The 18,265-nt window shown below is 44.4% G+C and overlaps 2 protein-coding genes across 13 annotated transcripts in view; one reads left to right on the top strand and one right to left on the bottom strand.

Annotated features, from left to right (window-relative positions):
* LOC124184409 overlaps positions 1-18,265 on the bottom strand; it is a 209,439-nt gene that overhangs the window by 145,398 nt on the left and 45,776 nt on the right. For 2 of the 5 annotated variants that reach the window (XR_006871189.1, XM_046574066.1), the window contains exon 1: positions 11,032-11,235. The exons of the other annotated variants lie outside the window; for them this stretch is intronic. Coding sequence is in view for 1 of the 2 variants with exons in the window: in XM_046574066.1 (XP_046430022.1) it covers positions 11,032-11,141 (110 nt within the window). In the remaining variant the exon portion in view is untranslated. Of the gene's footprint in view, positions 1-11,031; positions 11,236-18,265 lie in introns of those variants that run through there. 5 annotated transcript variants of the gene reach the window in all.
* The window catches only part of LOC124184400 (teneurin-a), a 514,944-nt gene that overhangs the window by 460,945 nt on the left and 35,734 nt on the right, over positions 1-18,265 (top strand). The window lies entirely within an intron of this gene.

Raw genomic sequence — 18,265 nt, 5'->3', positions numbered from 1 at the left:
CCGGGGAGCTTAACCGAATTATTAATCGTAGAGTTGATAATCGAAGTGCTTGGTAATGCGACGAGAGAGAAGAGAGGTAATTTTTAAGAAATAGGAAAGACTAAAAAAAGAAAAAAAAAAAAAAACTAAACTGAAAAGACCATCGCGCGCACACTCTCGTCATGAGTTATGAATTGGGGAGGCGGAAAGAAAATATGTCACCATAAAACAAGAGAGGCAGTCAAACTGTGTTTAATTTAGCAACAACTCTGGCAACACGTGGTGTAAACTTTAATCACCTACTCTGTTTTTCAACGATATTATTAACGGTGTTTCAATTTTTCATTCAAACATGTAGCATATTGTAAATTTTCTCGTATTTATTTATAATTATCATCTGTGCAGCTTTAAATTCCTTTTAAATTTCAATTCTTCAATTAGCTCGTGCTCTGAATAAGATTATAATAAATACGAGTATCGTATACATCTTATCACTGTTTACGATATACTTAAATATACCTGTCATCGCATTGCACTATAACTCGTAAAAATATCTCTGCGAATACGTTTCAATAGCCGAATGAAATTTAATTCTCTCAACTCGAGTTATACGTATAAAGTAGTATGTCTACGTGTATACGCATTTGCTTCGCATAAATTTGAATTATTCTATCAACACGGTACAACTGGATACACTTGGAACCTACGAACTTTTGTGTAAAATAAAAAATCGTTACACACGTCCTTTGCGCTTACCAACAAATTTCCCTACCCAATAAATATTCGTCACTCTCGCTGTATAACAATAACAAAACTTGAATTTCACGTCAACGATACGTAATTAAAACTACCGCAATATCTATGCGTACACAGTTGCGTTATTATATATACATATATACATATACACCTACATATGGGGTGGCTCGGAAAACGCTGGTAGTTCTTGGCACGGAACAATCTAGATAAGTATAATTTCCCTACTAACGGCTTAACCCGGTGAAACAAGGGGTCGAGAGGATAATCAATGACGCTTACAATACGGACGGAACCAAAGCGCCTATCTCTTCTTACACACGTACCGCATTATCGTCGTAGCGTCTACCCGTATAGACTTGGTCGTCTTTTCATAGTGGGAAGACATGCAATCCTTCGCTTATATAGCCTATCTGGACAGGCACTGGAGTCGAGCCGAAGCGAAGGGCAGACTTGATCCGCAAATCAATAGAGTTCCGATCATCGCGTTGGGTCCGTAACTGCGATTATCGTCATCCAACCGTCTGCGTTATGCAGTTCAAGGTACCTATGATAGCTATGAATTCCCCATCCCGGAGAAATGATAGGGAATTGCATTCGAACCCATTCGCTGGAATCACTCAGAATTATTGATGCTTTTTTTTTGTCGAGGAGAATGAAATCAGCTGGAAAAAGTCGTTTCTCCGAATTCGAAGCTCGGTATCAGAGATTCGAAGGTAAATTTCTTACTTATCATGCACGTTATATACGATACACGTAGGAAGGATAGAAAAACGCGTGGAACGTTGAAAGAACAAATTAGTGAACTCTGTTGAATTATTCGTGGTAAAAGGGTTCTCTTCTCAATTATATACTATGAGCGTATCAATGAGCAAAAGTTTACTCGTCAGAAACCAATTTTCTGTACGTTGAACCACGCGAGCCAATAAAATAGACTTACAATTAATGAAACAGTAGATGAAAGAACACGTTTTCATTTGAAACCCACCAAATCCCCGAACTAATAAGTTTCCATTCTCGTTTCAATTTGTCCAAAACAAGTCTGTCTGTATAGAAATGTAAAAATATGCAGACATAACGAATTACACCTAACTATACTCAAATCAAATACTTGCCAAATTTTCGAATCCAAGGAGGTAAATTCCGAACCAAATAATTCGCGAGCTTTTCCATTTTTTTTTACCTTTAAAATACGCCTCATTTCTGTGACCGAATTCATCCCCTTTGAAAATTAGTGAATATATATTCCGTACGTATAACGAAACGTGAGGTTGTACAAACTAGCGACAAAAGTTTAATTTTGCAAAGCGTCGTCGAGAAATCAGTAACCCCATTGCTCGATGGCAAAGCTGGTTTCGTTTCCCAACTTTCGTTCTTTCTTTCTTTCTTTTCTTTATTCATTTTTACAACACACACACACACACGCACAGCGATATAAACGCGGGGGTTTTCTTTGTGAAACCCTCGAGATCCCCTTGTGTTTGTGGGTCGTTGGTCATCGTCCTCCCCCCTCCGCGGTCTATATTGTATACCGAAAGAACTGCACCGCACAGACACCTTTCTAGGTGAAATATTTCCTCCTTAAGTCTTCGCGGCACAGTGTCAGCCTACTTATCTTCATAATTATTGTTACCGCTTTTACCGTTTCTATACAGAAACCGAGTTTCTAAGCCAACCTTTCATTCCGTTTCGTCCCGTCCCATTCTATTCCATTCTCTCTTACACACTGCTGTGCCTCTCCTCTTTCTCCTCTTCCTCTTCCTCTTCTCCCAGCTTTATGCACTTTTGTCATGGTTCACATTTGCCGTGCGTGGGTGATGCACACAGCCTCTCTTCTTCTCTCTCTCTCTCTTTCCCTCGAACTCTCATTCAAACATTTCTCCCACATTTTATGACCGTGTGCATTCGTGTACCTGACGTACAACCGACAGAAGTGCTGCAGCGGCAATATTGTGTCATTTACTCATTGTGTCGTTTCCGCGCGGGTTTCTTTTCTTCCTTGTCTTCTTCTTCCTCCTCTTCTTCTTCTTCTTCTTCTTTTCCAAGGGACATAAATATGCACGCAGGTCTGATCCACCCTCTCTCTCTCTCTCTCGCTCTCTCTCTCTCTTCGCTCCTCAACGACACGTTTCCTCTTCAGAGCGTGACGTACCGTCAGCCCTGCACCCCGTCCGATATTGATCGAGGTTCACGGGGAGGAAGGAGGCTGCGTCGTTTCTCCGTGTTATTATTTCATGCCCGTGTAATTGCAAGCACGTGAAGCTGCACCGGAAATGCCCCTGCAGCGGTGAAGTGCCGTAGCAACCCCAGTTGGCCTCGAATCCACCTCGAGCTTCGAGTGAGGAGCGTACCGTTCGTTAACGTGCTTTCGAACGTCCCCCACGTGGTGGCACAAAGCTTCGCTGAGTCGCGATCATCAAGCCTTTTACGATATCCGAGGAATTCGCGCGATGAGCTCCATCGAAATTATTCAAAATTTCCCGTCAACACTTCGTCTCCGTGTAATTCTAGCCCTCGTACAACGCGAAAACGCGGCCAAGCTTGATACGTCTTAAACCTACACAAACTTTCCACCACTTCTCTCTCGCTTCCTGAGTCTCTGTGCAACTGCGTACATGTATAATTACTCAGACTGTAAAGTTAATACATAGCAATTTCCTGCTCTCTATGCACGCGGTGAAATTCATCCGACAATTAGCCATCTGCAGCAGGTGAAAACTGCAACTATAGAGGAGAAATGTTGGGGTTGATTTAGACTGAAAGAGAGACAGTATCAAGTCAGGGTGTATTTATCCATCGACTAAGTAGAATAATATGGCTACGTTTCGACATCATCGGCATCTTCCGCAACGGCAGCCAGCTTACGACTTTTAACAAAATTATATTTTCCTTACAAACAAACTGTATCAATTTAATAAAATCATGATTTGTTGAGGAGAGGAGGAGAGAAAGAAATATTCGAGACGAATAAGAGAGGAGTTATGAAAAAAAATTTAATGAAAAAACGAAACTCGCAGGAAAAAAAATCAGTGGACGGAACAAACAGAAAAGAAATTACACTTATTCGAACACATCCATGAACGCAATAATTCTGCGCCTTCGTTTCTTGCTTTATCACGAATAGATTCTCCCGCAGGCTACGTCAACGTTTTTTTTTTTTTTTTTTCGAAATTGAAAATAATTGGGACCGGCTCAAAGTCGCCGCAGTCTCTGACGTTCGAAATTAAGATGTCGGGAATAGAAAATAAGAAATCTTGTGGCATTGTCTCAGCGATTGATTCCACGACACCGTCTTTTCTGAGCCTCCGAGAATTCTATTTTAGGATTTAGTTCCAGTAGAAACAGTAGGCCTGTTCGGCAGGTAAGAAAAAAAAAAAAAGAAAAAGAAAAACTTTTCCTTCAAACTCGCAGGCTGATATATCTCAAAGGATTTTAAATTCCCCGAGGCGTCGATCAGCAGGTAAAAGTGACTTCCACTTCAAGGAGCTTCAAAGACGCCTAAAAATAAACTCAACGCTTCTGATGGCATGCCCCAATCAATTTCCGCACACCTTTCAAGTTTCGAGCTTCGCGTCTCTTCGGATCATTTGAACGCTTAAAAATTTGAATACACCTAAGCTACACCAATTCCCACAAATACCTTGCGCCAAAAAATACAAATTTTTTTTCTATCCCTAAACGAATGAAAACTCCATAACCGATAAAGAATATTCCCCGAGCGAAACTCGATTCGATTGACCGTTTCGGCACGCGAGCAGGTGGTACAGGTAATCGGGTTTCAATTATCGTTTTGACGGAAATCTGACCCGCATCGGGGAATGGGAACAAAATTTGACAGGTATATCGTCATCGGACGACGCGTATGTTGGATAGGTAATTAAACTTGATTATTTCACACGATATTGGAACGTCATATATTACGGTTCTGACGGGGGAAATAATTTTACACCGAGTACAGGTATACGTATAATACAAGATTATAATGCCGAACGACACTCGTGACCAACAAACCGATCCCCTTTCCCGTCCCGCCTGCGAGTTTCCAATACCATGGTTATATTATCAGAGCATTACCCTCGAATACATTAATTAAATAATTTGAAATCAACTGTGCCATCGACGTCATCGCTGCAGCTTTGTCATATCGTATACCGACGGCAGTTTGGTATACCACCGCCGGGGTTTCATTAGAGGCGTCGAAAAGCTTCTATTTGACGTACAAATTACTAATTATGTACTCGATCCACGCGCACTATAGATTATTGTCAATAACGCGAGAAGTGGGGTTATTGCCGCGCGGAATTAAAATTTCCCGGTAAAAGTTTTCGTCGTTTGTTTTTATTTTTTTCCTTCTCCTCGCTACCGCACCCTGTCCGCCTATATGACGTACACGCATATAGCAGACCTTGCTGCAACGAGGGAGGAGGAATTAGCTTTCGGGAATAAATGTGTGTGTATGTCGTGTGTGTAGCATAACTTTTCCGGGTGTACTGGATGCAGTTTGTTCCGGTCACACGTGCTCGTTAAGAGAATATCGCGGTATGGTGGCTTCGGTGTGTAGCCTCCTGTCTCCTCTATCCGCACAAAGTTGAGCAAATATTTCTAATTAAGAGGCGACGCCCCGCAGCCAGACTGATCGAGATGAAAAAGTGTAGTGAGAGAGAGAGGGGGAGAGAGAGAGAGAGAGAGAGAGGGGTGGAGTGTGGAAGGAATAAAACGCAGGGGTGGGGGATGAAGAAAAAAATAAAAAATGAAGAAGAACAACAGCCAATTTGCCCCGATGAATATTTCACCGGGATGAGCGACGAGACGATGAAAAGCTATATAGGGTTTGTGGGCCCAGGATGGGGGTGAGCTAATATTACCTTTTCATATAATGCCAGGGCATATTAAATAAAAACAGAATCCTGATGGAACGCTGGCGTATCAATAGTCGGCGATATATAGGTATACTTTCGCGTATGTATACGTAAAGCTTATATACATTATACGCGCGTGCCTGTGTATACATATCAAGCTTTTACAATGGGTTTCTAAATATCTCCGGTAAAGTCGCAGGAAGAGAGACTCGCGAGATGTATTTTGAAAAATACAAAACCAGCCGCTATGTATATGTATAACGCTGAAAAACTGAGTGCATTAAATTTAACGTTGAAGCTTCGATCGATTTTACATCGGATCAAATCCCTCCCTTCAATTCCCCTACGTCCCAGTGGGATTTCTGGCCGTGGAAAACTGTTCCACGTCATTAGGATACCCCCCCTAATCCCGGTGAATGCGGTTGGTGTGAGAAGCGAGGGGGGTTTCAAACTCTGTCGCCTTTTATTCTACAAAGTGAACGGATCATCGATTTTCGCAGCGAGTAATTGCATGTTTTCTACAAAACACTTTCGAATTCAACGTCACGTGTGTTCGGTAGTTCCCTCGCCATTCGTGATGACTATGCATGTGGGTATGCGGAGGTTGTCAAGCGTAGTTACTTACGATTAAACGTAATTTATAAAACAAGCTTTGCCCCGAATAATAACAAGCGGTCTCAGTCCCCCTTGGTGCCAATCTATTCCACTTCATATCTTATAACTGCAGGGTTCTATTCATTCAATTAAGGAGATAAATTCTCCTTCAAACGTTATAAAAATAATACTTGTTATACTATATAGGTACGTATACGTATACCATATACCGGAGTTAATTAATCAACAGTGCGTTGGTATTCGTAGACCGAGAGATGGTACAAATTTTTCGAGAAGATTGTTTCTTACGGTCCCTTCGTCTCCAGTTTCACATTCACCAGATACCGATCCCCGAATCCTTTTAAGCGTCTTTCTCGGCCCGTTAAAAATTCGCGCTGCACCCCGTTTCATCCTTCTCTCCCCTGCATGCAGCCCTGCTCGTTGAGGATTTTACCCAGCTTGTGAAAATAAATCTATCAAGCTCGAGTTTCGAACGAAAATCTCCGGGCTCTCTGCTCCTCAGCTTCCATCCTTCCCTCGGGTATATAAACCGACACCTTGCCGAAATCTGGAAAACTGAGGCTGCGTTGCCCATAAATAAATGTAATACCGTCATTAGGAAGGCGTCACGACCCTCCCGCAGCTTCTTCCGGCATACAAAGTTTCCCGCTGTGAATCGCGGGGATGCGTCAAAACAGTTGCAGATTTTACTGCTCCGGCTCCACTCTCTCTTTCTCTTTCTCTATCTCTATCAATCTTTCTCGCCTTCTCTTCCTCTCAGGGACTCAGCTCCCCCCGGTAATTGGCCGCGCATAAACTTCCTCTCATTTCTCTTGCAGTCTCTTGCCCTGTCACTCCTCGCTTTGCAGCCCCTTTCGTTTTTCGTATTCCAAAGACAAACCGAGGCCGTCGAGAAACTCTCGCCTATAAATATTAGGGAACGGCTGACGAGATCCTGAAAACATTTCTTCCCCAATCGGGCTCACGCAACTTCCGATTATTATCAAATTCTGATTAAATTTTTCGAAATTGAACCTCGCAAGGTGAGACAACATACCTGTATGGTTCATGTTCGATACTGACTTTCGATAGAAGTGAACCAAAGTAGAATAAAAGAGCTGAGAACCTGAAGCTGTCGCTTGGCAAAGGAGTTTCGGTAATGGATTTCCAGGGGTGTCCAGCAATCACATTTTCCAGGAATCGTTCAAAGAGAAAGAGGGAGAGAGAAAAGGAGGACGTGGACAGAAAGTCGCAATCCATGAATCGAAGATTGGGAATGAAGGTTGGCGTTTCGGATGACGCGTGTGCCAGAGAGACGACGTAGACCAAGACTCGCGGAGTCTGCGTTACTACATCTGTCGATATCCGTGTCAATCCCCGAATAAAATAAAACGTCAACTTCTCCGGTACCTCGGGCCCAAAGTAATTACAAGTTCGCCCGCAGACGTCCCCATAGAAATCTAAAGACGTATCAGATCACATCTCGCAAATTGAACAGAGTCGTCGAGCACCCCCAAGAAGAGGATTAAGAAGATTGGAAAAACGCTGGTCAAACGCGTTAAAATCATACATGAAAAGATTTGCACCTTCTCAAAATCGGGGTAACAAAAGGAAAAAAAAAACATATTCAAACGATTCCGTATTCTCGGCGTCAAGGGTAAGACGGGGAAACTTGACTGGTAGCTCGACCCGATACTCGTTTCCATGCTTGCTCAGAAGCACCCCGTACGTGTCGAGTATACAGACACGCGTACAGTGAGGATGTATGCATGTATGTATGTATGTATGTACTACGTATATTTGCGTAGGTAAGAATGCCCGTCATCTCCGGATAATAAGGACTCAGGAAGGCCTGCAAGGCTTCACGGCGAACGGGACGCGACCCTCCGTTTGGTGGAAAGCTCCCCTTGCAGGTCTGCGGATGGGCCATCGATCCCGACCACGATGTCATATTTGCCAGAGAGACGCCAGGAGCGCTGCTGCGACGAGGACGAGGAGGACGAGAGTTGAGACAAAATAAACGACACTCCCTCTTCCCCTCGCACTCTGTGCCCCGGGGCACTGAGTCGCTTATATGTCTTGTCGAATGAGGGGGGGGGGGGGGGGGGGGGGGAATAAAAAAGAGACACGAAGGAGGAGAACGTACGTTGAAAAATTCGACTAATTTTAAATATTTAATTCAAACGACGTACAAGATCTGTACGTATTAAAACGAGATAACAGCGTGCCAGCTCGGCGTAAAGCCTCGGGCATCGAACAAGACCGCGGAGGAATGAAACGGAAGAAAAAAGAAAGATATTTCATGGTAAATTAGACGGTAAATCATTCGGGGTTACAAAAGGTACTGTTATACAAATTGTCAAATTCACATTAGGCAGCGTATAAAAAAAAAAAAAAAAAAAAACATGATACATGAATTGTACTCGAAGGGACTCTTCATTTTAAAATAAAGATGCAGTCAACGGTGAGAGTCTGTTGAATTATACATATTTCTGAAGAATGTCTCGGCAAGGTATAAAATTTATTATTCAATGTCTCGAAGAATCACGAAAAAAATCCTTTCATTTTCAACGAAACAAAGTTAAATCTTCGCAACGTCGACACAGTACAATCACTCGCTCCCGCGAAACCCTGACATCGTTCAGTCCTGGCATCCGCAATTTTACACCCAACGATGTGTAATTTGATTTTACGAATCTAACGGCGTGACCATTCCATGCATTAGATTTGTTTTCAACGTTTAACCCCCGCAAGAGCGAAGAGGATTTGTTGGTACGAACTGTCGATGACGAAAGCGTTCGGTTCCTGCGTCGTTCCAATTTCGCATCGATATTTTCTTCCAGCCGAACGCCCATCGACAATTCCCTAACACACTGAACCATCCAATATCCCCGACGTCCGATCTCGACTTCCACATTATACGTAGACACGGTATCCGCGTATCTGTCTGTTACAAACGCGCTTACACGGACACAAAGAGATTAATTGACAAGTGCGTGTGAATCTCGAGGCTGAAAGTGGAAAATCGTGAAAGGTTCGCATGATAAAAGCACTGCCGCGTCAACTGCTAGCCGATCCGTGTATACCCTGGCATATTGTACCTACTACCCATTCACAACCACCCACGTAAATTCCCACACGTAAACGCGGCGATATTCGGAAAGTACGTAGGTACTGTTCCTTCCGAAACTCCGCGTCCTCCTACACCATCACCACCATCACCACCATCACCACCATCACCACCATCAACGGCAGCAGCAGCAGTAAGAGCACAATGGTCTCCATTGTCGTTGGACAAGTTCACGCTCAGGGCCTACGATAAATTTATGGCCCAATAACTCAGGCCCGATATTATGTCCCACGCCTTGACTTAATTGCGCGGTAAGGCCCTAAATAACCTTTATAGGTGTTGGTCCGATTACGAGGTGGGCGTGCAGGTAGGTCGGTGAGATCACGACTCGGGGGTAAAAACGAAAGAGTTTCGAAAGAGGGCGAAAAACGTGACCAGAAAGTATCCCTCTGGCTTAGGTTCGCGGTCGACGTCCTTCAGCGCTCGATGATCGTACAGAAGTTAATTACCGCCGTGTGATTATGATATGGTTCCCAATTTCCCCTTTTGCAACGAGATAAAATCGTACAAACACTTCTGTCTATAAGGAAATATCAGGAAAAAATCATTATCGCGCGATTTTAGAATGACTTTGCAAAATATGAGCATATTTTTTTTGTCGTGGTTTTTTTCTAATCATGAAACGTTACGGTAACCTTACTAACTTCACTCTCACGACCGTGAACATATTTACTGACTCCGTGTCACCTCGCAGCTCCACCGCGGTTCGTATGCACTACGTGCTGCACTACGGTAAACTTCGTACATGTATGTGACACACGTACAGACACACAGCGATGCATTTGTAGCTAGTCCGAAACCGAATAAACGAGTATCGTGAAGTGACTCTAATGCGTGTAGCCAACGTGAATGATAAGATTGTTTCGTGACACCGAAATACAAGAGCCGCAATGTCGCACCAAGTCGTATAACTAATGCCCCCGAAATTTATTCCGTGGCGATGATTAAGCGCACGTACGATACTTTTTCCCCCATAGAACGGCGGTGATCCTTAACGAAACTGTTATCGTCAATCGCTTAATTGAAACTGTGTAGTATGAGCTCGTTCAATTTATCTAGCCGTTGCGCAACACGTATCTCTATATACGTACGCTTTTAGAGTGGAGTTGATCTCCCTTAGAAACCCCCCGGGGTCCGTAGAAGAGACGGAGAAAGATGTACCACGGAGCTTGATCATTCCCGGATATACAACACCGACGTTTACCAACAAGGAGCAATTAGTTAAGTGCATTTCTCTTGATACAATTAATTTTTGTCCTACTAGATACCAACTCGAGTGAGAGAGAGAGAGAGAGAAAGAGAGAGTAAGAGAGAAAGGTAGCACAGATGGAAAAGAGAAGAACTGCCTCCGATCATTCGCTCATTAATCTCGGACGTCCCACGCTCGAGAGAATTAAACTTGTACTTCCCATTGGTAGATTAGATACGCAAAAAAAAAAAAAGTATACCAACAAATTCAGAATAGAATCACATTTCGCCCCTTGTAGCGATTCGCAGCTGTTGGAAAACTGCAAAAAGCAAACAGCAAGGATCAACATTTGTACAGGCGGCTAACGGTCCAGGTAGAAAAAAATAAATTCGGAAACGGGTGGGTTCAGCGACAAAGGATATTAGAAAAGGGGTTAAGAGGATAAAATAAAACCCATTGACTCTCTCAATTTCACGGTGACAAACCGCGGGCGTGTTGCAACAAAATAACGTGGCATACCTACTTACCGCACAACTGAACCACCTAGTTTCGTAGCTACGATTGAATTTAACCTTCGCGTTATCCGGGAGGGCCAATCAACCGGGCAATACATCAATATCCTTTTAGACGTCGCCATGGACCGACACCCTCACCATTGCCGAAGAGAGAGCGAGAGAGAGAGAGAGAGAGAGAGAGAGTCGCCCACTGTGGGCACAATGCAATTCGTACGATACTCGGCACAGCGTGTAACTGACTGCGTTTGCTACGTGGTAACAACACACGTTGCAGGCGTCGCGACGCCGCTGCACGATGTCGGTCTTCCTATAACACGGCGCAACGTGTGTACATCGTACACTATACGTGTCTTACACGGTATGTGGCAACGGCGGTGTATGCAGGCAGCTAGTTAACCGTCGCATTCATCGATGCATTGTTACCGTTTAAGCGGGGTCTTCACGGGTATTTGAACACGGTGCTTACAGTGCTGCAACCCACCAGATGTGTGGACTAGGCCCTCTTTGTACTGAATATTACCAATACCATACATCGTTTATACGCGTATGAGAAACGACCTCTCAGAAATCCTATCGCTTATACTATGGCTACATCCTTGTTATACGGATCGGATCCTGACCTGATTTCATATTGTCTGTACGAAAAAAACTTTTCAGTTGCAATTGCAGCGCGGCAATACTTTGGGCTACGGTATAAAATACACCTCTTCGCTGAAGTTTGTTCGGAAGAGGAGTTTTTACGCGGGGAAATTTGATCCAGGAATACTTCGCCACCCCGTATACGTACGCCCGAGGTTACGTATTTGTATCACATATATGTATAGAGTTAGAGAGCCCCCTTCTCCAATTGATGAACAGCCAGTCTACGTACCCGTGAGCACTTCGGACGAGTATAGAGCAGCAGCAGTGGCAGAAGCCGCATCTATTGTAGACAGGAGGAGAGCATTACATAGCAACGCGAAGTTGAGCTATTGAAAAAATCCTCCCTAACCCGAGCCACCGAACTATGCTTTATGAAATTCTTTTGAAGGTTAGGAGGGAAAACCGTGGGGTGCATGCAGGCTCCCCAGATATCCATGAAGGGACGAATGGATAATGCAGTTAGTTTTGTTGGGTATGAAAATACAAATTAATGAACCTTGGAACTGATGCGCGCCTCTCTAATTGTGAGTAACGTACACGTGGCCGTATCGGATGTGTAGGTATACGAGTATTATAGACACAGGACCACTTGTGCAGTGTGTATATATATATAAATGGAGATTGGTGTGATTATGCGCATATGTAACTCGCCTCGGAAATCATTACCGCTTGAATGGCTGCCGAGTAACTTATATAGATTTTGCACGGGGAGGTTGCGTCGAGTAGCTGGTAGCTGAAAGAGGAGATTACAGTATTTAGGCGGGCACTCGAGCGGGGCACGTCATGTTTGATACCGTAGGTTTCATCGTTACTGGATCCCGACATGCACGCGGAGAGTCTGCCGGTTCATCCGTCGGGCTTTACCGCTGTACATCTTCATTAAAATCTTAATTAGATAGTCACTCGACAAGCACGTTTCGGCTGTGTGAATCCCTGTACCATGGATATATTGTTATTCATCGCATCGGGTGCAGTAGGTTACGGGTGAACAAGGAGTACGCATAGGTCTGTACGGCGTCTGTAGATAGGCGTGCCTTGGAAAAGTTAGATTCGAACGACGCACCGCGGCGATACATAAAACGGACACGTAATCAGCTGTTTCCGAAACCCATCTCCATCAAGATTATAATTAGAAGTCCCCCCGAACGTACCGCATCAATTTAGGCCCGTTCGAACGGAGATCCTTATCTAAATCTTGGCTTATATCATTTTATCTATCCTCTTATTCTCTCGCACTCCTTCTTTCCCTCGACGTATTGTCCAACCATAGAAAGCGAGAGAGCGAGAGAGAGAGAGAGAGAGAGACTCTTCGTATGATCACTCGGGTGGAATTCTTTCTTCGAAATCCCTGCGAGGGGATGAAAATGTGTAAGGAAAAAGAAGCCTCTCCCTCCTCCGACCTTCTTCCGGAGCAGGGTGTGCTGTACACGCCCCGTTTCGCTGTACCTATACGCCAATTCCCTGCGGCGACGAGATAAGCGACTAGAGAATCGTCGCTCTTTCTTCTCTTTCGAACCGCTTATCATCCTTGGCCGCATTGTCCGGTCTTCTCCTCGTCGTTTGATTAACGCCGTGAAAAGAACGCCGATCGGACAGATACGATGATGACGTCGATGCCAAAACGAAGCTTTGTAAACCCGACTTCCGGATCTCTCATCGAATTTTCCTCGCTCCTGTATCGAATGTCGGGGGTGTCGAAATACGAGACACGATGAACGGCGGCGCCCTTAAAACACGCTTCTGACCTTTCGACTCGGCCTGCGCAGTTCAGCGACACCCTCAGGGTGAAGTGACCGTTTCGTGAGAACCGACTCGTTCACAACCTTCGAAAAGGACGAGGATTTCCACGTGTTTCTTCTTTAAATCCTCTTCCTTTCGTCCCCAGTTGGCAACCCTCGCAGTTTGTAAATATACACATACAGGCCTTCCGGGTGTCTTAAGGGTGTTCTCTTTATACCATCCCGTTTCAAGCACCACAGGGAAACTCGAAGCTGCAACGGGCCTTTCCTCAAACTTGCCGCAATCCGTCATGTCTTCGCGGGGCCAGATGGCTCCAGAATTATTTTCGTTCTTCTCGTGTAAGCTCGGCGTGTCCCTTCGTCCCTTTTCAATCGTTCCAGGCAAACGATTAGCGACGACAAACACTTGGTGGTAAAAATTTTAACGACACGCGATAAGAAGACCGAGGAAAATAATGCAAAGTATCTCGACGTTTTTCCTAAAGCCGAAGAGCGGCGTTCTCGCGTGGCAAAGGAAAATTCATTACACCGAAAAAAAGGACGCCTGGCCGGTTGGACGAGGCGAAGAAGCGTGACGGATCGACGCTCCGCACTAACGACTCGGATGTGTCCGTCGTCGACGTCAGTCGGCTCTGACCGTGTCTCACCGTGTAATTTGTCGATACCGCGAGCAGACTCGAGTCGGTACGGAAGATCGATTACTATCCTCAAGGAAACCTGCCGGCCCTCTTCCTGCCGGCGAACTTATACCGGCTCGTTTCAAGTCGAGTCTCGTGACTTGTATACATGCACCCAACGCGTCGTTGCAAAATCCAGAGACCGAGTAAGAATTCGAAAAGCACAAAACAAAAAAAGCTCAGCCGCAACAGGATAAGTTTCTCGAAAATTCAAGTTGGAGAAATATTTATAACCATCTGGCTTCAGATCCCCGCGTGCATGCGGCTTCTCAGAGTTTGAACTACTGGCTACCTAGTTAGCCGAGACGAGAGAGGGCGGGTGCGCCCGCAATTACGCTGAAATAGTACTTCCGGTTGAGCCCGTTGTACCTACGGCCAGGTCGGATTAGGTGCGCCGTTTTGAACCTCGTTCTCGGGAGAATCGGTAAGGTGACGCGAAACGCAGCATTTGAATCGGCTTAACGAGAAGAAATCATTTTTCTAGACAGATTGAAAATTCGGACCGATGTAGTTAACCGGAGGAAAGGGATCGTAAGCCGTGATTAGGTATACCTAAATTCATGCGGGATCAAAGAAGCGAGACTGAAAGAATGACCGGAGGAATTAATACACAACCGTTGAACCGGGTGATCAGTGGTGATTCGAGCCGATAAATCAGCGGAGGAACTAACCGGGTAATTTATAAGCTTATAAAACGATCAGCAGGGAGAATTATTGCGTCCGGTTTCGAGCAGAAGTGATGAATCCTCGCGCGTTTTTTTACCGCGCTGATATAAACCGAACTAGACACCGGGATTTTTTTTTGTTGTTTTTTTTTTTTTTTACATCGTTTTTTTTTCAATTTTTTTTGTTTCTCGCGGCGTATAATATCGATAACCGCAAAGCCTGCAGATATCACGGCTATGATGTTTCAAAGGGTGCGATGGTAAAAATTCGAAACTTTCTGTACGCAGGTCAAAGCTATCGGAGAGCTGATACGTAAAAATACGTCGGTCCTCTTTTTTTCTCTCTCTCTCTCTCTCTCTCTCTCGCTCTCTCTCTCTCATTCGTCGAGATTATACCAGAGGTGCTACATAGCGATACCCGGAGGAAGAAGACCGAGCGACGCGAACAAGTCAAGCGCGAAGTGGTTCATTCATTTTTCAACCGCGAGAAGAGTTAAAATTAAGCGGGATGCACGTCTCCTACGAGTACAAATGACATACACCAACGTACCAAGTGGTTTCGTACCTACCCTCGCTATTTTCCTGCCTTTTTCCTTCTGACGCTGCAACCGCCGCGCCGCGGGCGACGCGACGATCTATACGTAACGCGGATAAAAGGTCCGGGGATCTATGAAACAAGAAGCTCTTCTCTCTCCTCCTCGCAAAGAATACACGTTGACAACGATAAATTGCCCCTTTATATATATATATATAAAATATACACACACACACACATGTATACATATATACATATACATATGTAACCTTTATTTTTTTTTCTTTCCCTCGCTCTCTCTCTCTCTCTCTCTCTTCGTCTCTCTTCTCTCCCGTACACATACATACATAATATAATGCGATGATACCTTCCACAAGAGTGAAATTTCCACGGATTCCGGTGATATATCGCCAACCAAATAGATATTTTGATCTAGTGTACACAATGCTGCTACTGTTGCTGTTGCAGGTGAATTTGTTACAATATAACGTCAGTGGTATTGTTTTTGTTGAGAAAAATCATCCGTCACGTTAAACGATTTTCGTACAACTTTTTCATATTTATTTTTTTTACATTTCAAAAGCTTTCAGACTAATCTTGAGGTTAAATAATTCAACATCGCTTCAATGGTTTAAAAAACAATTGTTTTTGAAACTAAAATTCTATTCTATTCCAATCACTCCATCGTTAAAAAATCCCTTCAGAGTCACAAGCATGTTAACTTCCAGAAATAAATAAAAAATAAAAAATAAAAAAGAATCACCGAACGCTTTATCAAAAACATTGATCTAGAGGTCACAATTTTCAGATCCTGATAATGACAAGCTTTATTCGCGTCGCATGTACATTCACACGTGAAGATATGCATCTGGATTGATCTGTGGGGGGATAGAGAATCCGTATGCTTGCGCACGAGCTTTACATCATCGTACATATATACATGGGTATAGCAGCGACAGCATCAGCAGCAGGCTTACAATTAAATACAATATGCGCAGACAGGCGGATCGTCGAAGGGCAAACTAATTAGGTGTCGTCCGTGGTCCTGTCAAGAGAATTTGACAGGCATGGCCACCTATGGCGGAGAAGGGTGGTCGAACGGAGGGGGGGTCGGTTCGATGGCATTTCTCGGGTGGAATTAACCGTCCCTCTCTCTCTCTCTCTCCCTCTCTCCCTCTCTATCTCTCTATCTCTCTCTTTTTTCCTCTCCGCGGCCAACAGCGTCCTGAAGAGCCAGGGGTGTGCGGTGAATGCGTCGTTCCTCGGTTTAATGCTGTAACGACGGTAACCCCTGCGTGCTACACAAGCAACCCTGCACCTCGGTGCGAGTAAATATAGAAATGCCAAGTGCCGGAGGACAGAAAACAGAAAAGCAAACGGTCTAAATATAAGAGCTTTCCGCCACGCCGTGCCAGATCTTCGTCGTCTTCGCATCCGCTCGGCAATAGAGGTGGCGCAACGGTGGTGGGTGCGCGGTTCTCAATGAAATTGCGAAAAGAAACTTCGTCAACGCCGAGACGCTGAGACGGTGAAACGCTGGGACGACCTCACCTCACCCTCCGTCTATTCCGAGACGATGAGCCGGGGCGTCGGAGACGGAGACGGAGAACGGAGTCCGGAGAGGATGGAAACGGTGCAGACATCCTCGTGGCTCCACACGTGGACCCGCACTGCTCGCCCCGCGTAAAACACACGCACATACAGAAACACATACATATATATAATGCAGTGGACAATCGCAACCCCCGGAATTAGATTTACCGAGCTGCAGTTGACTCGACCCCCGCATAGAGTTTCGACGACCGGGTCTTCGGGTCCATCCCCCCGTTATACCTACTTTCGGACGAGGACGCGTGCAGGGTGAAATGCTTTTACGAGGGGCGGTGGGCAGAGAATCCGCGAAGCGTCGTTACCGCAATGAAGGGGTGCACTTCTCTCCCTTTCTCGGTTTTTCTTTTTTTTTTTTTTTTTTTCCACTACTCCCCTCCTCCTCCCAAATCGTTGCACTCCCTTTCTTTTTCCCGGAACGGCCGGTGAGGTCGAAATGTATATAAATCTGAGGAGCGAAGTTCATTTTCGGGATTATATCGCCTCACCGATACCGCGTATAAACTTCAGATTTATGGGGCATCGGGGGAGGATCTGCAACCGCCGACAGATTCTCAACTTCTCGCCATTCCTCCTATATAACCAAACTGCGGCTTGTTTCCCTGCTTATGTACGTGTATATACGTATAAGCTTTATAGGGGAATGGAAAAGAAAAAAAAAAAAAAAGAAACACCCTCGACAAAACGCTCCTTGTTTTTCGACTTCGTAAAGCCTCTTGATACGAAAACATATTGTAACCGACAGCGCTTAGGTTTGTTCCCATTCTGATTGAACGGTCATAGTTCACGACGTGAAAATCTGACGTTTTATTAAGTGATAATACATCCGCATTGCACTTCAAGGTTACTTCTAATTATTCTCAAATCGAAATAAAATATAACCAATTTTCAACACATCGAACTGCCATTCGAAAAGTAATTTTGATCTTATCGGTTGTACCAAATTTCACGATTCTTTTATTTATCGATATGTTTACGATCGACCGAAGGAACAAATTTTACGATTGAAGATGCATTTCGCTTGTTTTTTTTTCTTTTTCTTGTTTTTTAATGCACGTGGCAAAAATTCGTTATTAAACTACGATTGGATAAAAGAACAAGCCACAATCGAATATTTGTTCTTCTAATTTTTTCTATAATTCATAATCGCCTAGCAAAAAAAGAAAATTCCGCTCGCAATAATGAAAGTAAGTAATAATTACAGGTTGAAATTTCAAAGGTGCATGCATGCACGTGCCCCTTTGAGGCCGAAGCGCTGAATGCGGTGTACCTAGACCTTAGAAAAGACTGACCTGAGTTTGTAAAGTGGGTAGATAGGTAAGTATATAAGCAGCTAATATAGCGAGTCAGACAGCGTTCTCTTCCGCAGCGAAAAGCGTC

Source organism: Neodiprion fabricii, chromosome 6 (genome assembly GCF_021155785.1).
Source record: "Neodiprion fabricii isolate iyNeoFabr1 chromosome 6, iyNeoFabr1.1, whole genome shotgun sequence".
Lineage (NCBI taxonomy): Eukaryota > Metazoa > Arthropoda > Insecta > Hymenoptera > Diprionidae > Neodiprion > Neodiprion fabricii.
The sequence above is the reverse complement of the archived record's forward strand: the minus strand, read 5'-3'. Positions and strand labels throughout refer to the sequence as shown.